The sequence below is a fragment of the Mixophyes fleayi genome, chromosome 6 (genome assembly GCF_038048845.1).
Source record: "Mixophyes fleayi isolate aMixFle1 chromosome 6, aMixFle1.hap1, whole genome shotgun sequence".
Classification (NCBI taxonomy): Eukaryota; Metazoa; Chordata; class Amphibia; order Anura; family Limnodynastidae; genus Mixophyes; species Mixophyes fleayi.
Window position 1 is genome coordinate 211,995,315 of NC_134407.1, and position 23,609 is coordinate 212,018,923.

The window sequence follows — 23,609 nt, forward strand, 5'->3', positions numbered from 1 at the left end:
TTTATTAAGGTTCTAATCAACATTTATTAAGTAATAAAATGTATTAGAGATCAGGTATACATAAATATTATATTAAAGGTATCTAAGGCTCAGGATATTGGAAAAGTATCATGTTTAGTGTCATTTTGATCTACACATTACCACCAGAAATCCGCTAGTATCGGCAAAGCGATCGCTTCCCGTGATCGCTAATTATGGAAGATAAAGGATTAATGCTCAAAATTATAGAGTTTGGAATGCAAATAGGTTGGTTTAAACTGGATTAGGTTATCTTTGGCACATGTACTCAGCTGTTGGAGTGAGCTGACCCAAACTTTATCAGGAATCCTTTGAACTGACCTATGATTTGCATTGTACTGGACTGACCTGACCCCTAGACCAAAGAAGACCTTAGTTTATCTTTGTGTACATTGTGACATCATCACTGTTTTTTGTTAACTGAAACTACATATAAGCTCCCTGGGCCAGTTAGCGCTTTCTCTCTTCCTGACAACAGACAACATGACTGTATCTGAACCTTGGCCCAGGACGCGCTTGCGAAGATAGTAATGTATTTGGTTTTAAACTTTCCTGTTTATTGTTATAACTTTTATGCTTAATCATGGCTTGCTGTAAATCCTGCTATCTTTTTGCCATGAAATCTCTTTGTGCGTTGAAATCACAATAATCGCATTGGACAATGTTTATTGTTAGCGATAAAATGAGCATTACAGGCACCTATTCCGATCCCTGCTCTGTTCAGAGCGACAATTCGGAGGCTAAGATAGAAGCCTCTCATGTCCAAAAAAATATAATTAAATATAATACTAGGTTAAGTTTGTTAACAAGAGAAAAGTAGTTCTGTCATTAAAAGTGAGCATGTCCAAGGGTCCCCCAAAAACCATATTGTTGTCTGGTTCAAAATAGAAAGCTGGTGTTGCTTATATCACTTTAGAAAATAAAAGCAAATACTTCGTTGCTATGAGCAGTACCACCTTTTCTTTCACACCAGGGGGTAAATGTATCAAGCTGAGAGTTTTCCGGCGGGTTTGAAAAGTGGAGATGTTGCCTATAGCAACCAATCAAATACTAGCTATCATTTTGTAGACTATACTAAATAAATGATAGCTAGAATCCCATTGGTTTTTCAAACCCACCGGAAAAATCTCAGCTTGATACATTTACCTCCAGGTCTCATAAACGTCCCTTATTGTTTCTAATGTTCTAACCAGAATATTACCACTGAATGCAAAATTTGTGGAAGAAAGTAGATTAGGTCTGACAGCCATTTTACTTTGGTACAAATGACTACCCAAAATTAAAGCAAAAGTACTAACACACAGCTAGAGACAACTAGGACACCTACTTAGTTAACATGTATTTATCTAAATAATTTAACCTAACAATAGACACCGGATAGATAACAGACATAGACCACTAGTAAATAACTGGCCAGCCCAATGTTTGGCATGCATTTCAAATTATGATTTCTCTCAAAATAATTATTAGGATACGTTTCAAAGGTGCAAGAAATATGTCTAAAATGTGAGTTATTTCATACTGTTCAGAGTAAGAATGTTTTTCATTTTGTGTGAATTTTTTTATGTCTACTAAGATTTGAAGTACTTGTGAAACATTTACCACATTCAGAACAACAAAACGGTGTCTCTCCTGTGTGATTTCGCTGATGTACAATTAGTTCTGACATACTTACAAAACATTTCCCACATTCAGTGCAAGAATATGGTTTCTCCCCTGTGTGAATTTTCTTATGTATTACAAGTTCTGATCTACTGATAAAACATTTTCCACATTTAGAGCATAAGTGTGGTTTGTCTCCTGTGTGAATTCTATGATGTATAACAAGATAGGACTTTCTGATAAAACATTTCCCACATTCCGTGCAAGAATATGGTTTCTCCCCTGTGTGAATTCTTTGATGATCCACAAGATCTGAGTTGTTGCTAAAATATTTTCCACACTCCGCACAACAATGTGGTTTCTCACGACTGTGACTTCTGTCATGTCTTACTAGTTCTGATTTGCCCTTAAAACATTTCCCACATACAGAACACGGATAGGGCTTCTCTCCAGTGTGAATCTTCTGATGTACGATAAGACCAGAGATTCTGCTAAAACATTTCCCACATTCAGTGCAAGAATATGGTTTCTCCCCTGTGTGAATTCTATGATGATTAACAAGATCTGAGTTGCTGATAAAACATTTCCCACACTCCGCACAACAATGTGGTTTCTCACCACTGTGAATTCGCTCATGTCTTGCCAGTTCTGATTTGACCCTAAAACATTTCCCACATACAGAACATGAATAGGGCTTCTCTCCAGTGTGACTTTTCTGATGTTTAATAAGACTTGAGGTATTGCTAAAACATTTCCCACAATCAGAGCAAGAATGTGGTTTCTCTCCTGTATGAATTCTCTGATGTATAGCAAGATTTGAACTACTGAATAAACATTTCCCACATTCAAGGCAAGAAAATGCATTCTCTCCAGTGTGCATTTTCTGATGATTATTGAGGTGTGTTCTTCTGGTAAAACATTTCCCACAGACAGAGCAAGCATGCGGTTTAACCCCTGTATGAGTCTTTTGATGGCTTAAAAGATTTGAGTTACGTGTGAAACACTTCCCACATTCAGAGCACACAAATTGTTTCTCTACTAACAAATGCTTCTGGTTGTTTATTTCGTGCTCCACTGTACAACTGGATACAAGTTGCTTTGGATTTGTTGGTGTATAAATAAAAGTGTCAGTGAGATTTCTCTCTTCACGTGTAGCAGATTCCTCTTTAGTTTGAATAGATGAATATTGTATATGTTCGAAGTGTGTAGAAGTGTCAGGGTCTGTGAGATTTCCTTTACATGAGATGGGTTCCTCCTTAATATGGGTAGATGTATATTTTGCATCACCTGTAGGTGTATAAGTGTCAGTATGTGGGAGATTTCCTTCTTCACACGAGACCGATTCCTCCTTAACAGGAGTAGATGTATACTGTGCCTGATCTGTGGGTGTATAAATGTCAATCTGGTTCCCTTCTACACATGAGGCAGATTCATTCTTAATATGGGTGGATGTATGATCTGTGGGTGGATAAACGTTGGTGAGGTTTCCTCCTTCACATGAAGTTGGTTTCTCAGTAAGATTCTCCAGACAATTTACCGTTTTTTGTTCATCAGTTAGCGAGTATTTCGCAGTCTTGATATTTAGAACACTACTATGATCCTCATTCATACAATCCAGGGAAGGAATAGGGTTGTGGGATTCTTCAGGCATTCTTATATCCTTGATGAAATCTGCTGGAAATAAATATGTTAGATTATATAAACACTGGGATAAAACAATATATTGAAAGCTCTTTGAGATGAAAGTTTGGACTGTTTTCTCTTCTACAATACAGAACTAGTAGTATACTGTATACTGAGTAATATGTAGGTTCCAATAGAATTACCTAAATTGAGAAACAGTGTCTCCCAACAAATAGGAATGGAAAAGGAATGGATAGTAACTTACAGGAGCATTCATATGCCTATATATATATATATATATATATATATATATATATATATATACACACACATACACATACATACACACACATATACATATGACACCACTACTGTCCAAATGCTTCTGTTCTAAAGGTCCCTATTTTAAAAGACTGCATCATGGATGACTATATATGTCAAAAGAAGTGTTCATATAAAAATCAATGCTCGACAAATGCATAAAAACCAAACTGATCACTACCATTGTAGATACTTTCCTACAATTTTACAGCACATCTATAATAGACTGCCCCTTTGGGCTTCCAAAGGGGCTGTCTGCTTTTGGAAGACCATAATTGTTAAAGTCTGCCTTCGTCGTATAGCAAAAATGGCAGCCCCTTGAAAGCTGTGACAGGCCAAGCAAAATGACCACTGAACTCCATTTTATTGTTCTTGTACTATTTTTGTCTGTATTATGAAATGCTGAAGTAATCACGGCAAGGCCAGGACATGTCAATAATATTTATATTTATATATATATATATATATATCAATCAGCTAGGCATTGTCCCAGAGCTTACTGCGCATATACAAAGTAATGGAAAGTCCTGTGTAACTTCACTGCTATTGCACCTGCATAGAAGAAGTTTTTTAAACTGTTTAATACTCATAGCTGTACCAATAAGAAGTTCTGAATCAATTATACCTTTAATGTTAGTGATATCCGGAACCCTTAGTTTCCTATCTATAAAAGCTGGGTTGCTGCGATACACAGTGACTCACCCTGGACCGTCTGCAGCAGTGTCAGTCGTTTGCCTATCCAGCTCGAGCAGAGAATGGGGCCCTGGATAACTGCTGATTGAACATATCGCTAATAAAACTATTAGAAGCCAAGTACCTTATTATTAACTTGTTTGCAATAAAATATTGATATTTGAACTTTGACACCTGAAAGAACCTGAGTTTCCACCAGAAAATGCCTCCCACCCTCAGAGTTTTCCCCTGCTTAAATTTAAATGATAAGTTAAGTACCCGTTAAGCATGCATCTACATCATTATTTTAGCTGTCTTCCTACAAATCATTATTTCCAATTCAAAATCTCACTGAAGATCACAGAGTAAGACACACAGCATGCCATGTGCAGGCAGTAGAGGTAGAAGGAGGGGGAGGGGGTATTTTATAGTACACAGAGCAGACAGCTAAATCTCCCACCCTAGACGTGGTGGTCCCAGAGGAGAGGAGGCTGAGCCTCTCTCCCCCACGCAGTTCGTTGATAGGGATGTATTACACTCCCCAATGCCACTGGCAACAATATTACAGGTGTGGATCCCCTCCAGGCTGATTCACGCGCTAGCATTTGCAGTCAGCCAGGGTTAGGGTTATCTGGTGGTAGCTGACACCAGTAGGAGTGGTCAGTAACGGCTGGTTACTGACTGGAAGAAGGAAACCCAGATAAACTGTGCAAGATCCCTCTCCAAGGACCCCAACACCAGGTGACAGAGTGAGCCCATGCGGTCACTGCCTGGTAAGAGAAAAGTCAAAATATAGTTAGTTTTGATTTAAAGAGTAAAGTAGAAAAACATGACAAAATTATCCTGTTAGATTCCCATTTAATGAAAATAACAAGTGGCAAACATATAATAACAGTTTATAATTACCTGGTGTTTCTACCAATGACATCATCAAAGGTATCTCCTCTGTGATAATAGATCAGTAATGTCTCCCCCTCTCCTGTATAACAGCAGTAATCACTGCGCCCCTGGATGTCATAAAATAATTGAGTTATGCGTTATTTAATATTAATTTGCAGCTGCAGCCACTGTGTTATCCCCGGTGATTCGATGTAAACGTAACACATTATCGGTGATCACTTACTTCTGCCTGGATATGTTTAGTACAAGCGGAGGTGAGATGGATTATGGGGATTGTAGTCCTAAACGCTGAAATTTACGGGTTATAAGAATACTTGAAACTATAGTTCCCGAAATGCATCACGGCGCTCTCTTCCTTTAGTGGTCAGGGGACTATCAAATAAATACTTACTCTTAGCACAAACTTCCGGAAGTGTGTAACTACTGACTTCCTGTCTGAACTTCCGGCTTTTGCGTTCCATCTGGTCTCAGGACAATCACCCCAAGACCAACCACACCTTGCCGGTGATCATCAGCCGCTCTGCCATCAAGTGGTTATTTTGAGAACTGCAACGTGTCTTTCATTACGCCAATTACTCTGTGTACCGCACTGCCATCTTGTGGCTATTTTTGATAATTACATGTTGTTCTAATATTTTATTATCAGTACTGCCATCTTGTGGCCAACTTGAAAACAGCAGTTTGTCGTCATTTATGAACGTTCTGTACACAGGTGTTGAGAACTGCATTTGGATCAACCATTGAACTTTCTGCTGGGACTTCACAGGAAAGTTAACGCACCGTTATTGTACATCCACCATTTGCCACCTTGTGGTCAGTCTAATAACTGCATGTCATCATCCTACCTACCTCAATTTGTTGGGTACAATGTGTTCGGAAGTCTTCTCATAAAAAAAAGTTATTGTACATGATTAACAGGAAGATTAATCTACACCAAAAATAACATTAAACCCATGTAGCTAAATTATGATTAATTGAAAATTTAATTGTGTTTTTCACCTTCTAAGTAGTACACGGTGATTACCACCTCTTTCATCCAGTTGTACATGTTCAAATCCACACAGGCACTTTAAAATATAAATAGCTAAGGGATCATTGTGGTCAGCGGCCCTGAGCTTCAATGTGAATAGTCATCATTAGAATGAATATCATCTGCAGCTTGGACCAAGTCTTGTTTGTGGAGAAGGGTCCTTGTTACTGAAAAGTCTTGAGGTGCAGCAGTCGGTCTAGCAGGCACTTCGGAAAGTCATGCAGTGGAGTGGGGTTAGGCCAACAAGAGACATCCCCAGACCCCTGGGACTCATCAAGACCAATAATAGACAATTGTTGGAGGTAGCACTTCATGTCTGGGTGTGACATACCTGGAAGTGCAGAAACTGATAGGCAGGGAAGTCTTTTAGAACCAATGATTTCCCTGGACTTGGACTGTGGACTATATGTAGCATGAACAGTGGCCAATGTCACATAGGGAAGAGTTCCCATCCATCTGTGTAATGTATTATTATCATAGGTTTGTAAGGCACCACAGTGCTCTGCAGAGTCCTACAGCAGGAAAAACTGAACATACATAAAACAGACACACAAGGTAGACAAAATAAATGCACACATGAAAACAAAGGGTCCTACTAATGAGACAGCCTGCATTCTAGATGGAAGAGGGCACAGCTGGTACAAGAGGACCAATGAGGCTTAGAGTGGAGATTGGGACAGTTGTGAGGGTGTACTAGTGTGAGTAGTATCAACAGGAATAAGGTAAGAAACTAAAAAAGAGATGGGTTTTCTGAGAGCATCTAGAGATTTCAATGCTTTGGGAAAGCCTGATTGACCATAATAATTAATTCCGTAAGTGGGTAGCAGTATGGGAGAAGTCTTGTAGGTGGGAGTGAGAGATGGCTACCAGAGATGAGACAAGGCACATGTTTGAGTTATATCTAAGAGGGCAGGAGGGAGAGTATTTTGATATGAGATACATGAAGGGGTGGTGGTGTTGATGAATTTGTAGGTAAGGGTGAGTTATTTGAATTTGATTCTGGAGGACACAGGGAGCCAGTGTAGAAATTAGCAAAGTGGTGCAGCAGATGTGGAGCAATGAGAGAGGAAGATCAGTCTGGCAGCAGCATTTGGGATGGATTGAAATAGGGATATATGGGTGTTGGTAACGCTGGATAGCAGGAGTTTGAAGTAGTAATGACAAGAGATGATGAGAGAATGGATAAGAGTTTTGATGTCATGTAGGGTATAAAAAGGGTGTATTCTGGCAGTGTTTCTAAGGTGGAGTGGACAAGACTGGGAGAGAGACTGGATGTGAAGAATAAAGTAGAGTGTGGAGCCAAATGTGACACCAATGCAACATGCTTAGGAGACTGAGGAAACTGTGGTGTTATTGGCAGTGAGATAGATTTGAGGAGAGGTGGTGACTCTGGGAAGAGAGAAGATACCTTCTGTTTTAGACCTCTTGATCTTTAGGCAGTGTTGTGACATCCATGTGGAGATAGCAGAAAGACAGTTGGTTACATGAGATAGTACAGAAGGGGAGAGGTCAGGGGGTGAGATATAGATTTGAGTTTCATCAGTATAGAGGTGGTACTGGAGGCCAAATTAACTAATTAGTTCCTCAATGGAAGAGGTGTACAGTGAAAAAAGTAAAAGGGACAAGAACAGAGCCTTGTAGGACCCCAATTGATAGGGAATGGAGGTGAGGATGTGCCACAGCTATACACACTAAAGGAGAGGTTTGATAGGAAGTGAACCAGGGAAGAACTGTGACACAAAGGCTAATGGAGTGCAGAGGGTGATCATCAGAGGTCCAAGTGAATGAGTATGGAGAAATGACCCTTAGACTTTGCAGTAAGTAGATCATTGATCACTTTTGTGAGAGCAGTTTCAATGGAATGCTAGGGACGGAAGCCTGATTACAAAGAGTCGAGAATGGAATGAGAGGAGAGAAAGTGAGACAAGCGTTTGTATACTAATCGCACAAGTAGTTTGGAGGCAAAAGTGATGGTTTCTTTAGAATTGGCGAGATGAGCACAGGCTTAAAGGAGGATGGAAATGTGCCAGTGGAGAGAGACAGGTTGAAGAGGTGAGTTAGAGGTGGGCATGCAGTGGAGGGGAGGGAGCGGAGTAGTTGGGAGGGAATAGGGTCGAGTGGACAGGCTGTAGGGTGAGATGATAAGATGAGTGCAGAGACTTTGTCTTTGTTAGGAGCCACAGCGGCCACATGCACCGCAGCAACTGTCTTCTGCCTCCTCGGGGCGTCCTATCCGTCTCCATGACAACGGGGCGTCACTTCCTGGATTCGGCCCGATCGTTGTCAGAACAATGGGCGGACGCTGAAATGACTGCGCTTGTGCCATGGCAATACAGGGCAGCCGGGCGCGCATCTCCAAGCCTGCGGGCTAATTAAGCTTCAGTTTATTTAATCACCACTGCCTGGGGGTGTTTATAGCGCAAATCCCTGATTGGCCAGTATCAGTATTTAAGGCATGGAGGGCTTGGCCTTATAACATCCTGGTACTCAGTTTGCTTACCTGCTCCTGTGCTGTGTTGGTGTATACCTTTGGCTTTGGATTGCTTTTCTATGTATGACCCTCTGCCTGTTACCTGGACTCTGAACCATCACTGGTTGCCCTGACCTTCTGCCTGTACCTGGACTCTGAACCATCGCTAGTTGCCCTGACTGTGTGGCTTGTATACTGGACTCTGCTATTTGCCTCTGACCTTCCGCTCCAGCCTGGACCAGCGCTCCCGATTCCACCTGCACTGCGGCCGTCTTTGATGAGCTTTTACTACTCTGAGCCTAAGACCTGGGGACATCTGAGTACCTGTGAGCATATAAAGCTCTACGGGAAAGGCAGCTGCTATAGGTGAAGATCTCTACCCTATCTGTTCTAAAAGCTCATCTAGGTGGTCGAAGGCCATAACAGTCTTCAATTACTGGAAATAATTAATTAAGGGTGAATTGGGGAGTGTAGGTGAAGGTGGGGAGAGTGGGTGGAGTGGGTGGAATTTGGCGTGAGGAAATATCTTGTCGAATGGTGTCAATTTTGTCTTTTGAAGTAGGTGGCAAAATCGGGATAGGTACGAGATTTCCTCCAGTGGTCTGCAGTGAGGGAGAACTTTTGAAGGTCTGTTTGGTTTGCCATGGTTGGATTTTGGATTGTTGGGAGACTGTATTTGATAGCTGCAGCATTGCCTAGGGCTGAAGTGAGTGCTTTGTTGTAGAACGAAGCATCCTGACTAAGGCAGGACAATGTACTTATAGGAGAAATTAGTCGTTTTAGTGAAAATGAGAAGTGGATTGGGTTTAAAGTACTTAGGTATTGCTGTGTTCATGTAGATTTGAGTACAAGTGGGGGACGTAAGTTGTGGTTGAAGGAAAGGAGGTGATCAAATAGTACGAAGGCTAAGTTGGAGAAACTACAGATGTAGCAGTAGCGGGACATGAGGTCCACTTGGAGAAACCAATGGAGGAAGTAAATGAAAAAAGTTTAGTGGGAGAAGAAACAGTGGGATTATCAATGGGAATCACCTAGTATGACAGTAAGCAGGTCACAGCATAGGAGATAAGTGAGCTAGGCAGCATAGTTGTCAAGGAATTGGACAACACCAAGGCGGAGAGGATAAAATAGAAAAGTGTATACTTTTCAGCTCTGACACAACGAGGTCCAGGATGCTGACGGATTGGTGCAGATGGTCCAGCAGCCAAACAGACAGCAACAGCAATCACAATTGAGCTCCATGGGCAGCTGAACAGATGTTGAAATAGCAATTTGAGATCAGTTGGCTCCAGTTGAGATCGGTGGCTCCAGCAGCTGAACAGAGATGGTAGTTCAGTAGATCCTAAAAGACATTTATTTCTGGTGTGAAATCGATCCTCAGCACTACTGTGACATTTGCCAAAAGTATTCAAAAATATCCAATGCTTTATATTTGTGAGAATAAGGAAAAGTGCATGCCACCACATAATGTAGGAGATCCACCCTAGAGGTTACCAGTGGGAAACACCTTCACCCAATTTGTGTCCATTTGGGATGGCAGTGCTGAAAGTAGACAAAGTTTTGCTTCATCCGGACTCCAAAGAAACCAATGGACGATGGCAATGCAAGTAAAAGAGAAGGAAGGACTCACCTCTCAATGGAATGGGCATGTCATCTTGTGTCATGGGCTGGATCTGGAGTCCAGCTGTCATTTACCAGATCCATTTTCCGGCGCACTCCCCCACGTCTCCTCTCCACTCTCTGCGCCAGATCCTGCAAAGCTACTCCACTATGTACAGCGAGGTGCTCAATGATACCAAATAGAGACAGAGTATAAAATAATATCTGTTTTATTACAACACAAATTTAACAGCATATTGTCCATAATCATAAGTATAGATGTACTTTTACACCCAACATTGTCCATACATACATATTTTAATGCTCTGGCATCTACCCAAATGTATTTACCCTACTACAAAGATGTAAACATTATGGGCCTGAGTCATTAAGGAAAGTAAGGGAAAAAAATTAGTAAATGTTCTCTTGGACAAACCATGCTACAATGCAAGGGGTGCAAATGAATTTATCATTTTGCACATAAGTTAAATACTGGCTGTTTTTTCATCTAGCACACAAATACTTGATAGCTTTATTTTTACACTGAAATTTGAGGTTGATCTAGGACACGCCCTACCCCAACTATAAATCTGTCCCCACATTTGTAATTTACCTCCCCCCTCCAATGCAACATGGTTTTGCCCAGGTCCAAAGCTACTCCTTTTTTATGCTTTGCTCTCCTTAATGACTCAGGCCCTATGTTTTTAGTTTAGTTCATATACAAGTTTTCCTTAAGATACGACCATACATACAAGGTCTCTTGTTTAGCTCTTATTTAATATGTGTGCCTTTTTTATCTATTACCAGTCTGTTTTGATGTCCTATTGTAGTGTGTTAAGTTTAGTTTACAATTTTCTTACCTGCATTTGACTAGGCCACAGCACCAATTGCATTTATTCTTTAAAACTGGTTACATACAGACAATTGACAACAACCTGTTGTCAGAGCATTAGAATGTTAACTGCAGGAAAGAGTTTTTTCAGCTCAGTAATATCCTGCATGACCATTAATAGGCAAATTTGAAGTGGGAGTGCCTAGTACAACAAGTAGCCAATCAGAACATCTAAATGCCAACAGCAGCACTGAGTAGTCTTTTATATCCTGTTGTACACCATATTATTAAATGATGATATCCTAGGGGTATATTTACTAAACTGCGAGTTTGAAAGAGTAGAGATGGTGCCTATAGCAACCAATCGGATCCTAGCTGTCATTTTGTAGAATGTATTAAATAACTGTTAACCAGAGTCTAATCAGTTGCTATAGGCAACATCTCCAATTTTTCAAACCTGTGGTTTATTAAATATACCTCCTACTCTTTACACATAGATACAAGAAAACAAAACAGAGACATGAGCACAGATTTAGAAACATTAGCATTAAAGTGTAATAATCACTACTGTGCAGCTAAAATGTACTTGGTAGAACCACTGACACAATGTTTAATGATGTGATCACCATTCACTAGAAATAGAAAACAAATCACAATTTAGGTCATATACTGAAACCACATGAAGGTCCAACTCTCAGTTAAAGAATGCCTTAAAAATATTGCTTACAGCTCTATGCTGGACCTGTAAGTATCAGATAAAACAGTTTAGTCTATGAATTTCCAGCAATGGAACAATATGGAGATTTTAGCATAATACTCTGCTTCAAATAATTGTTATAGCTTCCTTATACAGTTTTCAAACTTATGTGAATTCTCTGATGTTTAAGAAGATTTTGATAAGAAATAAAACATTTCCCACAGTCAGAGCAACAATTTGATTTATCTTCTGTGTGCATGCGCTGATGTATAACAAGCTCTGAGTTACTGCTAAAACATTTCCCACATTTAGAACAAATATACTGTTTTTCTCCTGTGTGAATTCCCTGATGTCTAACAAGATGTGATTTTCTGCTAAAACATTTCCCACATTCAGAGCAGGAATACGGTTTCTCTCCTGTATGAATTCTTTGATGTGTAGAAAGATTAGAGTTACTGATAAAATACTTTCCACATTCAAAACAAGAATATGGTTTCTCTCCTGTGTGAGTTCTCTGATGTTCAACAAGACGTGATTTACTAATAAAACATTTTCCGCATTCAGAACAAGAATATGGTTTTTCACCACTGTGAATCCTCTGATGGCTGAGGAGATGCGAGTTACTGATGAAACACTTCCCACATTCAGAGCAAGAATATGGTTTTTCTCCTGTATGACTTCTTTGATGTATAACAAGGTGTGTTTTCCTTGTAAAACATTTGCCACATTCACAGCAAGAATATGGTTTCTCTCCAGTGTGTATTCTTTGATGGCTGGCAAGATCTGAGTTATTGTTAAAACAGGTGCGACATATAGAGCATGAATATGGTTTATCACATGAGTGAATTCTCTGATGTATAATAAGATCTGAGTTGCTGATAAAACATTTCCCACATTCTGCACAAGGATATGGTCTCTCTCCAGTGTGTATTCTTTGATGGCTAGCGAGATGTGAGTTACATTTAAAACACTTCCCACATTCAAGACACAAAAAGGCTTTCTCTACCAATTGACAATTAATTTTGTTTTTACGGTGCTCCACCGTACGAGCAGAAATAGATACTGTATCTTCTGTAGATGTATAAATGTCAGTGGGTGGGAGATTTCCTTGTTCACATGGGACAAATTCCTCCTTAATATGAGTAGATGTATATTGTGTATAATCTGCGGGAGTGTAAATGTCAGTGTCTGTGAGGTTCCCTTCTTCACATGGGATTGATTCCTCCGTAATAAAAGTAGAGGTATACTGTGTATGATCTCTGGACGTATAAATGTCAGTGAGTGAAAGGCTTCTTCTTTCACATGAGACAGCTTCCTCCTTAATATGAGCAGATGTATATTGTGTGTGATAAGTAAGTGTACAAATGTCAGTGTTTGGGACAATGCCTTCTTTACAGGAAATTGGTTCCTCCTTAATATGAGTAGATGTATATTGTGTATTATCTGTGGGTGTATAAATGTCAGAGTGTGTGAGATTTTCTTCTTCGCATGAGATGGATTCCTCTTTAATATGAGGAACTGTATATTGTCTGTGATCTGTGGGTGTATATATGTCAGTGTTTGTCATATTTCCTTCTTCGCATGAGACTGATTCCTCCTTAATATGAGTAGATGTATTCTGTGTATGATCTGTGGGTGTATAAGTGTTGGTATCAGTTGGTTTCTCAGTAATATACTCTGTAACATTCTCCAGACAGTTGACTGTGTTTTCTCCATCTGTTGATGAGTATTTTGCAGTCTGAATATTTATAACAATACTTTGATCCTCATTCATACAACCTGGTGAAGAAATAGAGGAGTGGGGTCCTCCAGAAATGTTTGTATCCTTAGTGAAATCTGTTGGAGATAAATATATTGGGGTTAGTTTATATAAACACTGCTATATAAATTTGGAGAAAAGACTCCTGGGAATGACATTCCTGTACAGGACAGTTTTTTGTCTTTGGTTCTACTGGTTGTCAATGCTAAAGGAAGGTAAGGGAAGAGGAGGACAAGGGGTCCAGGGGTCCAAATCCTGTATTTTTCAGCACAGGTCTGGTAGCAGGGGCTATGGCGGTATTCTGTTAGATCTCCTATATACACAGACAAAACTTAGATTAACCCTCCTCTTACCCAGTGATGTGAGGGGCCGGTGATTCTCCATCATGACGTCCTTGTACAGATCCTTGTGTCCCTCTAAATACTCCCACTCCTCCATGGAGAAATAGACAGTGACATCCTGACACCTTATAGGAACCTGACACACACAATGATACAGTCATCACCCAGACACATCCCCAGGTGTTACTTTATAATGTCCCATTCCCAGCAGTCACCTCTCCAGTCAGCAGCTGTATGATCTTGTTGGTGAGTTCTAGAATCCTCTGGTCATTGTTTCTCTCATGTATCAGTGAGTGAGGTGGAGGCACCGTGATGGGGCTCTGGGTCCTGCTCAATACTTCTGACCCATGGGTACTGGTGCTGGGTGTCTCACACTCACCAGATGTCTTCTTCACAATTGTATAATCCTATGTATAGAAAAACAACAATTGATCAAAAAAACAAACAAAAATAAAATCAGAAGATAAGTATACATCCTTCATTGAATCATGATTTTTAACAGTATATCCTGGGAGCACATTCACTTCCAGTAAACCTTTTTACACTTAGGTGTTCAGAAAAATGTGGTAATCACTTGCATTTAGAAGAAATTTGTTAATTACATCTCTAGTAATTAGACTCCTTCCAGGACAATGCCTTACTAATCACATCACCAGTCATTACTTTTCTTTGCTTGAGATCCAGCTACAGGACATAAGACCCTCCCTCCAATCAAGTAGGCAAAGGAGGAAAACTCGGTCCTGAAGGATGAGGACAGAAGACTGAATAAAAGGCTGTGTGTGGTGGCCAGAGGGGACAGAGTAACCTGGAATGCCTGGGAAATTACAGTTCTGCTGGACTGAATGACTGACTGATTGGACACTACGGAAGGATTGCTAGGATCAGCGAGTTCATCTGGAATCCCTTCATCAGGGCCTCTAACTTGCTGGCAGAGCCAGGGAACTAAGCCTCCACAGTACTGCTACAAGCCTGGATCGGATACCTGGAGGTGGCCAATGATACAGTACAGTACTATTCATATAATCCTTATGTGTTAGTGTCACAATAGGTGTAGTGTGTTCAAGTTAACCCCTGCTTAAGACTGGTATAATTGTTGTGGCCTTTCCCACAGTTGATGGCCCTTTCGATCCATTTTATTAAGAAACCTTGTGCATGTTTTTATCCAGATATTTGCTTGGGTGTAAAAGGATGTTCCCAGGTCCGCAATACTGAGGGTAAATAGCCTGTGGTTGCCTTGGTATCATGACAGAAGCCAATGCAGAAACTGACCAAATTCCAAGAGCAGTCTCCGTAACAAATATGCATATTGTCTTAGTACTTGATTTCGGAAAATACCTGGTAAAATTCCCAGCAGCATTCTGGAACCACCTGTGCTAGACTATGGTATCCTGAGCTGAACATATTAAAAAAATTGGAAAAATCACCTCTTCAGTCATCATGTGACAAGGATAATAGAATCACCAGATAACGGAGCTACACCAATGTGTTCCTTTCATCTATGTGGTCACAATTTTAGTTAATATGATAACAGTTATGTCAACGTCATCCCCAGAATCCTTCACCTTTCCAAATCAGGTCTCCGTTTAATTAATAACGATGAATGATATCACTGTGCTATTCACAGAATCATCATCACCATCATCATCATTTATTTATATAGCGCCACTAATTCCGCAGCGCTGTACAGAGAATTCACTCACATCAGTCCCTGCCCCATTGGAGCTTACAGTCTAAACTCCCTAATATAGACACACAGACTAGGGTCAATTTTGTTAGCAGTCAATTCACCTACTAGTATGTTTTTGGAGTGTGGGAGGAAACCGGAGCACCCAGAGGAAACCCATGCAAACACGGGGAGAACATACAAACTCCTCACAGATAAGGCCATGTTTGGGAATTGAACTCATGACCCCAGTGCTGTGAGGCAGAAGTGCTAACCACTTAGCCACCGTGCTGCCATGAATCCCTCACATCTCCAAACGGATTCCTGTTTTACTTATAGAGATAAGAGTGATATCACTGTGACACTCCCAGAATCCCTCACCTCTCCAGTCAGCAGGTAGATGATCTCCAGAGTGACATTTAATATCCTCTCAGTCATGTGACTCCTGTCCTTGTCCATCCTCAGTGAGTCAGTCAGATGATCTATCAGCTGTAGACAGGTCGTACACCCATGTGACTTTATGGCTCAATCTATAGACACAGAATAATTAATTCTAGAAACAGTTTATGAATATAAAAATCATTTGAATATCCACACAGCTTCATGGCTGTGGAGAGCCGGATGTGGCAGAAAAATTATGATGATTACCTGTTAATTCCATATCCTTGATTCCCGCCATGACAGCCAACACTAATGAATAATTCCCTTGGTCAACCGCAGGGCAGACAGGAAAGAAAAGAGTCACATAGGAAGTATATAAGGTCAGCTCATACCTTCCTCCAGTGTCTCCTGACTCTTCCACACTATAACAAACATATAAATAAGAAATATAACAGTACATAAAGGGCAGCAAATTAGTATGATACGGAGGGAATCAAGGAAATTAAGTTACTCTTTAACAAGAATAACTACAGCCAGTCTTTCTTTCCTGGTTAATTCTGCTTTTGCCGAGATGCTGACATCATTTTTGTAATGTTTGGTAAGTATATGTAGAGTGTTTCCTACTGCTACCTTGCACAGGTCTTCTGTGACTTGCACTTTATCTGAAGTGGCGATGACTCTGGTTGAATGGACATTAAGAATACTTTGAGCTTTTTTCTCAATAACTCTGAATACAATACTACCTTGCCAAAGGATCTTTAGGTAGAGATTGACCTTAGCAAACGTCCTATTGCAAAACAAACACTGTTTTTTTCTAGTAATCTCTGCTAGTGATATCTCTAACTGGGCCCAGTGTATGCAAGGTCTGTTCCTTCAAACTTTAAGGATTGGAACAAAAGGACAGAAGCATCACATTTTGAAATTACTTGATGCAGGAACTAAGGGTTAGTCCTCAGGACGGCATTATCCTGGAAAATGTTCCTATAAGGTTTCTAGCGACCATAGTACATGTGGTTCTCCTATCTTGTAACCAAAGTAATTGCTGTCGGAGAAAATATCTTCAAAGTTGCCCATTGTAGGTAAATTTCCCGAAACCGCTCAAAGGGTTCTGAAGGACTACGTTCAAGTGCCATGATACTGCAATTACGGCATTACCTAATGTTGATGCATTTGACTGCTTGTAAAAACCATGCTCTGAACATATCCTCTGGCCGACGAACATCCAGAAAAGAGCTCATTGGTGCCAACTGGACTTTGAATGTATTGAGGACCAGTCCATCTCAAACCCAGTCCTCGGGACCCCTAACAGTGCATGTTTACCAGGTGACAAGGGAAATAATTATACCACCTGTGCATCTGTTACAATGTGTCAGTCAGTAATGAATACACCTGTGCTAAAGCAAGGAGAAAACATGGTCTAAACTATCCTGGCAAAAAAATCCAGAATGAAGACTGTCTGGGCAGTTCTTGGATCCTCACCTTTCTGAATGCACCATATTTTTTTTCCAGAATGTTTTGAAGCATGCTGATGTATTATACTTCCAGGCCTTTAAGTGCTAATTACACTTTTTAAAAAAACAAAACATTTTTTTTCTTTTAAAGAGATTCAATGGAAGATGGGGGGAGGGGTGTAGAAGGACATTGAGTATAAAGAGACAGGGTTATTGGTTATTATAATTGCAAGGAGGAGGGTGATAGTTTGGATAAATAAGAAGAGGTGTGAAAGGGGGTATAATGAGGGAGGGGTTATAGTGGGGATGATGGTAAGGAGGAGGGGTGATAGTGTGGATGATGAGGGAGGTGTGAAAGCATGGTAAGCATGATGAGGAATGGGTAAAGGATGATAATGAGGGAGGGCTGAAGGAAGGTAGTGGGGATACAGAGAGAGGGGTGACAGTGGGAAGGAGGATGTGGGAGGGTTAAGCAGGGTATCTTTAAAGATAACACAACACAGACATGTAATATAGCAGTTCTTCATAGTAAGAGGAATTACCTGGTGCTATTCCCAGTGACATCAGAAGTGTCTCCTTTTCTCGATTACTTCTGTCTGAAAGGAAGATGAACAACTTCCTGTATGTGCGTTCCAGCTGACTTCCGCGTTTCTGTTCTCTTCATCATCGGCTCTATTTTCTCGTCGTTTCAGGGTCAATATGATAACCGGAGTTCATCTATTTTTCCTCGTTTTCTTTAATGGCTGGTGATTTAGATAAAAAAAACCACACAGAACTAAAATCTTACGAAAGACACTGTGGACTACAGCTCCCATGATGCATTGCTGTACAGTGACAGCGCCTCTATTAAACGCTTCTCCAGCAATGCAGCGCCATCTCGCGGTGTCTTCCAGTAGTGTTATAGTGATGCTACCACTAGTGTTTTAGAAAAGACACTATTCCCCACTAAAAAATATTAACATTATACACAAAATTACTTTTGACAAAAGGATATTATATAAAAGAAAGTTAACCATCTGGCTGGTAAAATGGGACTCTTTAGCAACTGTATTAATAGTGCAGAAACATAATAAGGAAAGAAGGCTGGTATTTTATTACAGAAAATGTGTCAGCAATATTTACAATGGGTGACAAATATTCTGAAAAGAAAAATGCTGTCTACTTTATTTTACAAAAGTAGTTTTCCTTGTTTTCTTTAGCAAATAGATTTAATCTTATAGTAGTTTTTTATTCTTTTCGAACAAGATTATTTCCTATTTTATTAATGTGGATTGGTGATTTAGTAGAAAAGAGCAGGTAAACTACTACATTACATGTATCCTACACAAGTGACACTTTCATTTTTTATTGACTAGCTAAAGAAGAGGGAGAAAAAAGGGTGATGTATCGTTATAGAATAAAGATAGAGCTCCCATCATTTTTATATGAGAAATCGAGACACCTATGTGACCTTAAGTTTGCTCAGGCCATAAAATCCATCTCTTACTTGCTTTAAGGTGACAAAGAAAGTAAAACAGTTATATGAACGTCTTCCAGCTGGCCATGTTACTCTGGTGCATCAGGAGTTTAAGGTAATGGAAAGAAAAAATTGTGGGTTAAAGATTTTGGTTGGCAAATAAGGACACTGTGCTGGGGAAATAGGGAAACATGGGATTTCTCTGAAAACCCACTTCAGGCAAGCTTATAATCTCCCTCAGGTACCCTATTACCACCCTCTACACAGTACACACAAGACAACAACCCTGTGGCCAACATTGTTGTGTGATTGATCATACAGCCCATTATGCACTTTGCAATCAGGCTGGACCAACATGCCAGTATATTTTTGGACTGTTGGAGGAAACCGGAGCACCCTGGAAGAAACCCACTCAAACATGGGGAGAACACACAAACTCAACACAGATCATGCTATGGTTGGAACTGAGCCCATGATCCTTGTGCTGTGAGGCAGGAAGGCTAACTACTGTACCAGCCTGCTACCCAAAATATTACAGTGCTCCACCCCATTTCTTAATGACCATATTAGCCAAAGTAAATATCATATACGGTCATTGACATATCAAGGACCTATCTCACCAGGTTGCACCTGGGGATTAGCAATTTGCAGTCCAGTGCAGGAGTTTTTCCACAGGTAGTCATTGTTGGGGTCCACATCACATTTTCTGGTGAGGGAAAAGATTTTCATTTGGAAATTCATGGCGCCCGTTCATGGATCAAAACAGGGCCATGATGACAGGTTGGTAAGTTAATAATAATGAATTATGCTTCCCGAGAGGTGGGGCATAATGACCCCCTTTAGGTCTAGAGTTGGTGATCCCTAAGTTGGCATGGAGTGACCAATAATAATTTTGTAAGGGCTTAGTCCAGTTCTTTTGCTCAAGGAAGCTCTGATGGTGCCACAGTGGTTAGTGTTTATTAAATCTATATTCCATTCATTTTATTTTGGGTGTGGATGGGGGAAAGAAAGACTATTAATTGTGAACACTATTAATTTTATATGGGGGAAGTAAGACTAATTAATGTTGGAGCTATTGAGTTAATGTCGGGTTGGTTGGTAGTGGGGAGGTCAAGAGTGTTCACTCTTTGCTCAGCAATCCAAGTGGTAAATAGTATCTTTATCTTTAAATTTAGGCTCCAAAATTGCAGAATTCAGACAGGTAGCAGAACAGTTGTATGTGCACCATTGGCGGTATGTTCCAAGGGGAAGTATTGGGGGCCTGACTAGAACAGAGAAAGCCATGAACTTTCATGCTGACCATGTCCACAATTGTGATGCACTGCAGCTACGGGGTAGCACATGAATGTCCCTGGTGCATGGCAATTTAACCCCCCCTTACAAAATATAATTCCTAATCCCAACTAAAAAAGGAAGCAAATAAATTACATTAGTCTCTAGTGCGATATAAGCTTGAGTTAAATCAATAATTGAATTTCTACAGCAGCAAAACTTTAAGAAAAAGTATAAAGGTTTATTAACAAAATAAAAGCTTGCGGTGATAATATTATAATCAAATTTCAAGCCTGAAACTCTGCCTTCTGGAGACGAAGCAGTTCTTTTCATAAACACTGAACAGTAGGCTGTGTTACAATTCAAATGTCATATTACAATTGGTTGAAGTAGTGTGTAGGTGTTCCATATTCTCTTGAGCTTCCAAGATTGCGATGTTCACCAGGAGTTAATTGGCAACATCTGTTCTTAGAATTAACTCTTCCACTACTGCCCACATCTCTCCCCTCAGTTCACAATTGCCACATCAAATAAATGATACAACTAAAATAAGATAAAACAACGTAATTATATTTCATGCTAATATATTGTCTTCATTCAAAAATATATATGACACTTGCTACACCTCTACCAACCAAATGATTACCCTGGGTTACAGGATGGTGTTGGTGGCAAAACAGTCAATGTGTTATTGTCTAAGTCATGGTATAGTTGAGTAACCTGGTATAAATCATGTAAAGGATATAGACCAGTCATTTTCTTAAGTTACAATTGTTATGATCTGCCTTCAACTTCTGCAATTGCACGCTGCTTTGTATTGGTAGCTCCTGCCTCTGGGATTGGATTTTATTTGTGTTTCATAGTATATATTATGGCAGGATCTCTAATTCACCAGCAGTGCTGCTATTGTGCCTTTATCCTTCTCACTATTAGGGGTTAACCTGTTGGACTAATCAACTCTTGTATCTGGTGGTTCCCTACTTATCTGCCTCTATTTCTTGGGCTGGACATTGTTGTTTCAGTGCCTTCCTTACAGTTTGCTTTCCCTGCTGCTCCTGTGCCTCGGATTTCACATTCTGCTGCTGCACCACTTCTCCGGATCTCTCTGCACCTACCTTTCTTCCAGTGTCTGCCGTTTTCCCTGTGCAGTTTCAGCTATATTGGGTTCGTACCATTTACATGTATCTTCTGAGCAATAAACACTTTTTATGCTTCATCACATACCGGACTTCACTGCTGTGATTTACTTTGAAGTGTGACAACAATAAACAAATCTCTGGTGCTGAAATCCACTAAAAGAAACAGTGCTGTTATAAACTGCAGCTCTCAAAAATAGGAATCTGAAACCTGTATAAATAAAATATTATTACATTTATTAAATAATAAAATAAAAACATTACATTCGCTGTAACGGTCTGTTATGGAGTAAGAAACCTCGTTAATTTGATAAATCACAGTTCATAGCTGTCACAGTAAACCATAAATTAGCTGATCCATCAGCACAGATATTGCACAAATGTTCCTTAATATTATATCTCATGAGGAAATGAAAAGTTCACGATTCCCTCAGATGAAACTAGGGCTGAGTGACCCAATGTGACGTGGAAACAGCAATTAATCAGCCTCTCCAATGCAAATAATGAATGAACGTAAGCTGTATAAAGAACCAGTCTTGTCTCATCAGAAGAAACTGGTCCCCGGGGTTTAAGTGTACAAAGACTTCAATATCAGAACGCCAGCGTCAACTGACGCATTTCTCAGCCTACTTTAGGATAACTGGCGGTTTCTTCAGAGGCAAAAGAGTACAAATATACTTTAGAGCACTGTTTATACCAACCAGTGGTGATCATGTGATCTTAAGCAACCAGTCACAAATCTGTCTCCCATTAATCTATTCAGTGATCACATTATCATAGGCAGCCAATAACAAAGTAGTATCTATTGTCCTTGTTTTTCTTTACCTCATTCTGGAAAGATACATTGTAATTTAATGTCTGCACATTTACAGTACCACTGTAAGCTATTCATACAAGGTAACTTGCCCCTACTTTCCCTTCTGTTTATAAGTGCAATTACCTTTTTTGTTTGTACAGTCAACCATTCTAGGTACCTTAATTCACATGCAAATACCCTATTTGTTTGGTTCCTATTGCAGTGGGTGACCCACAGGATGAAAGGGGCATATGAATGACTGATATAAACTAGAGAACATGAAAAAACTAGCAGAAACATTTAATTTAGCTCTCTCACTCATAGCAAGAATATTTTCATGGTTGCATGGATTGTTTTTTTTTCTTAAATAAACAGTAGAAACAGGCAGTACAAAAGTGTTGGAAGAACCTAAATCCAGATCGAGGAGGTGTCCTTAGAAAAGTGGGTACTCACTGGTCCTGTTGTACCACTAGGATGTGACGGTCCTCATCCAATGTGCATCATCCATGAATCTCAATTTATGATTATTGAGCAGTGTCAGGACACTCAAAGCAGAGGGGATAACTACCTTAGTTATACCCCATTCATACTGCACCAAAATCCCGGGTTTTTGCCGGGGCGAACTCAAACGACCCGGGTCTTGGTGCAGTATGAATGGTACAAATGAAAAATCCCTGGTCTAAAAACCCAGGTCTTGAACCCGGGATTTATCGAGGGGTAATTCCCGGGTCGGACCCGGGTTGCCTGCAAGCCGGGTTTCCATAGGGGGGGGGGGGGGGGAGAGAGAGAGAGTCCATAGGGGGGAGAGAGAGAGAGATTTTATTTTTTCATATTCAAGCTTTCAGCCAATGAAAAGTGCTCTGGTGATGACTCCCACAAATTGCCAGGGCACAGACTTGTGCAGTATGAATGGGGTCAACCCGGGAAATTCCTGGGTCCGAGGTGCAGTATGAATGGTGTTTCTGTGCTGGGACGCTCCGAGCCCCGGCAAAAACCCGGCTTGAAAAACCCGGGATATTGCCGGGGGGGCGCAGTATGAAAGTGGTATAAGTGGCTGAGCACAATGTGCATCATTTATCAGCAAACAGGCAAGATACACTTAGAAGCTGTCCCATCACCCCAAGTAAGTGGAAGGCTTGAAGGACAATTGTACAGCCAGGAGACATGATAGGAAAAAAACACTTTTATGAAAAAACAGTTTTACAATGAGTTTCTATGTTCTTCTTGCTCATTAGTTAGATGCCTCTGCAGTCACAATATACAGGACAGTACTACCCCCTTTTTTCCTCCTTGGGTTCTCTTGACCAATTTTTGGACGCATAACCTGTAGAACACACTGTATAGTGTATCTGTTGGATAGTCCATTTAAACTGCAATAATGGTTGTACAATACAACTTTTGAGGATATCATAGATACAATCAAATGACTGTCACCCCTATAGAATAATATATTTCCAAAACTGTGGATAGTGCTTTTATCCATATATATTAGAAGGGTTAGCACCTGATGGCATCATTGTAACCACTGATACACTGCAATAAGCATCCCCACTTTTTTTCTTGTCTTATTATTGTTAAGTTATAATTTTA

The 23,609-nt window shown here is 40.2% G+C and overlaps 2 protein-coding genes across 2 annotated transcripts in view; both read right to left on the minus strand.

Annotated features, from left to right (window-relative positions):
• LOC142095471 (uncharacterized) overlaps nt 1–23,609 on the minus strand; it is a 39,553-nt gene continuing 15,944 nt past the window's right edge. Inside the window, exons 7-12 of the mRNA XM_075178415.1 lie at nt 13,877–14,012; nt 11,919–13,600; nt 10,332–10,460; nt 8,857–8,929; nt 1,159–3,291; nt 1–979 (exon numbers count right to left, since the gene is read on the minus strand). Of these exons, the coding sequence (XP_075034516.1) occupies nt 1,562–3,291; nt 8,857–8,929; nt 10,332–10,460; nt 11,919–13,600; nt 13,877–14,012 (3,750 nt within the window). The 3' untranslated portion in view covers nt 1–979; nt 1,159–1,561. The remainder of the gene's footprint in view (nt 980–1,158; nt 3,292–8,856; nt 8,930–10,331; nt 10,461–11,918; nt 13,601–13,876; nt 14,013–23,609) is intronic.
• On the minus strand, nt 14,013–17,944 carry LOC142160011 (oocyte zinc finger protein XlCOF29-like). Its single transcript, XM_075214929.1, has 4 exons — nt 17,902–17,944; nt 16,176–16,330; nt 15,909–16,057; nt 14,013–14,271 (listed from the first exon to the last, which is right to left on the minus strand). The coding sequence occupies exons 3-4, from the start codon at nt 15,984–15,986 to the stop codon at nt 14,053–14,055; spliced, it is 297 nt and encodes a 98-aa protein (XP_075071030.1). The 5' UTR covers nt 15,987–16,057; nt 16,176–16,330; nt 17,902–17,944; the 3' UTR covers nt 14,013–14,052.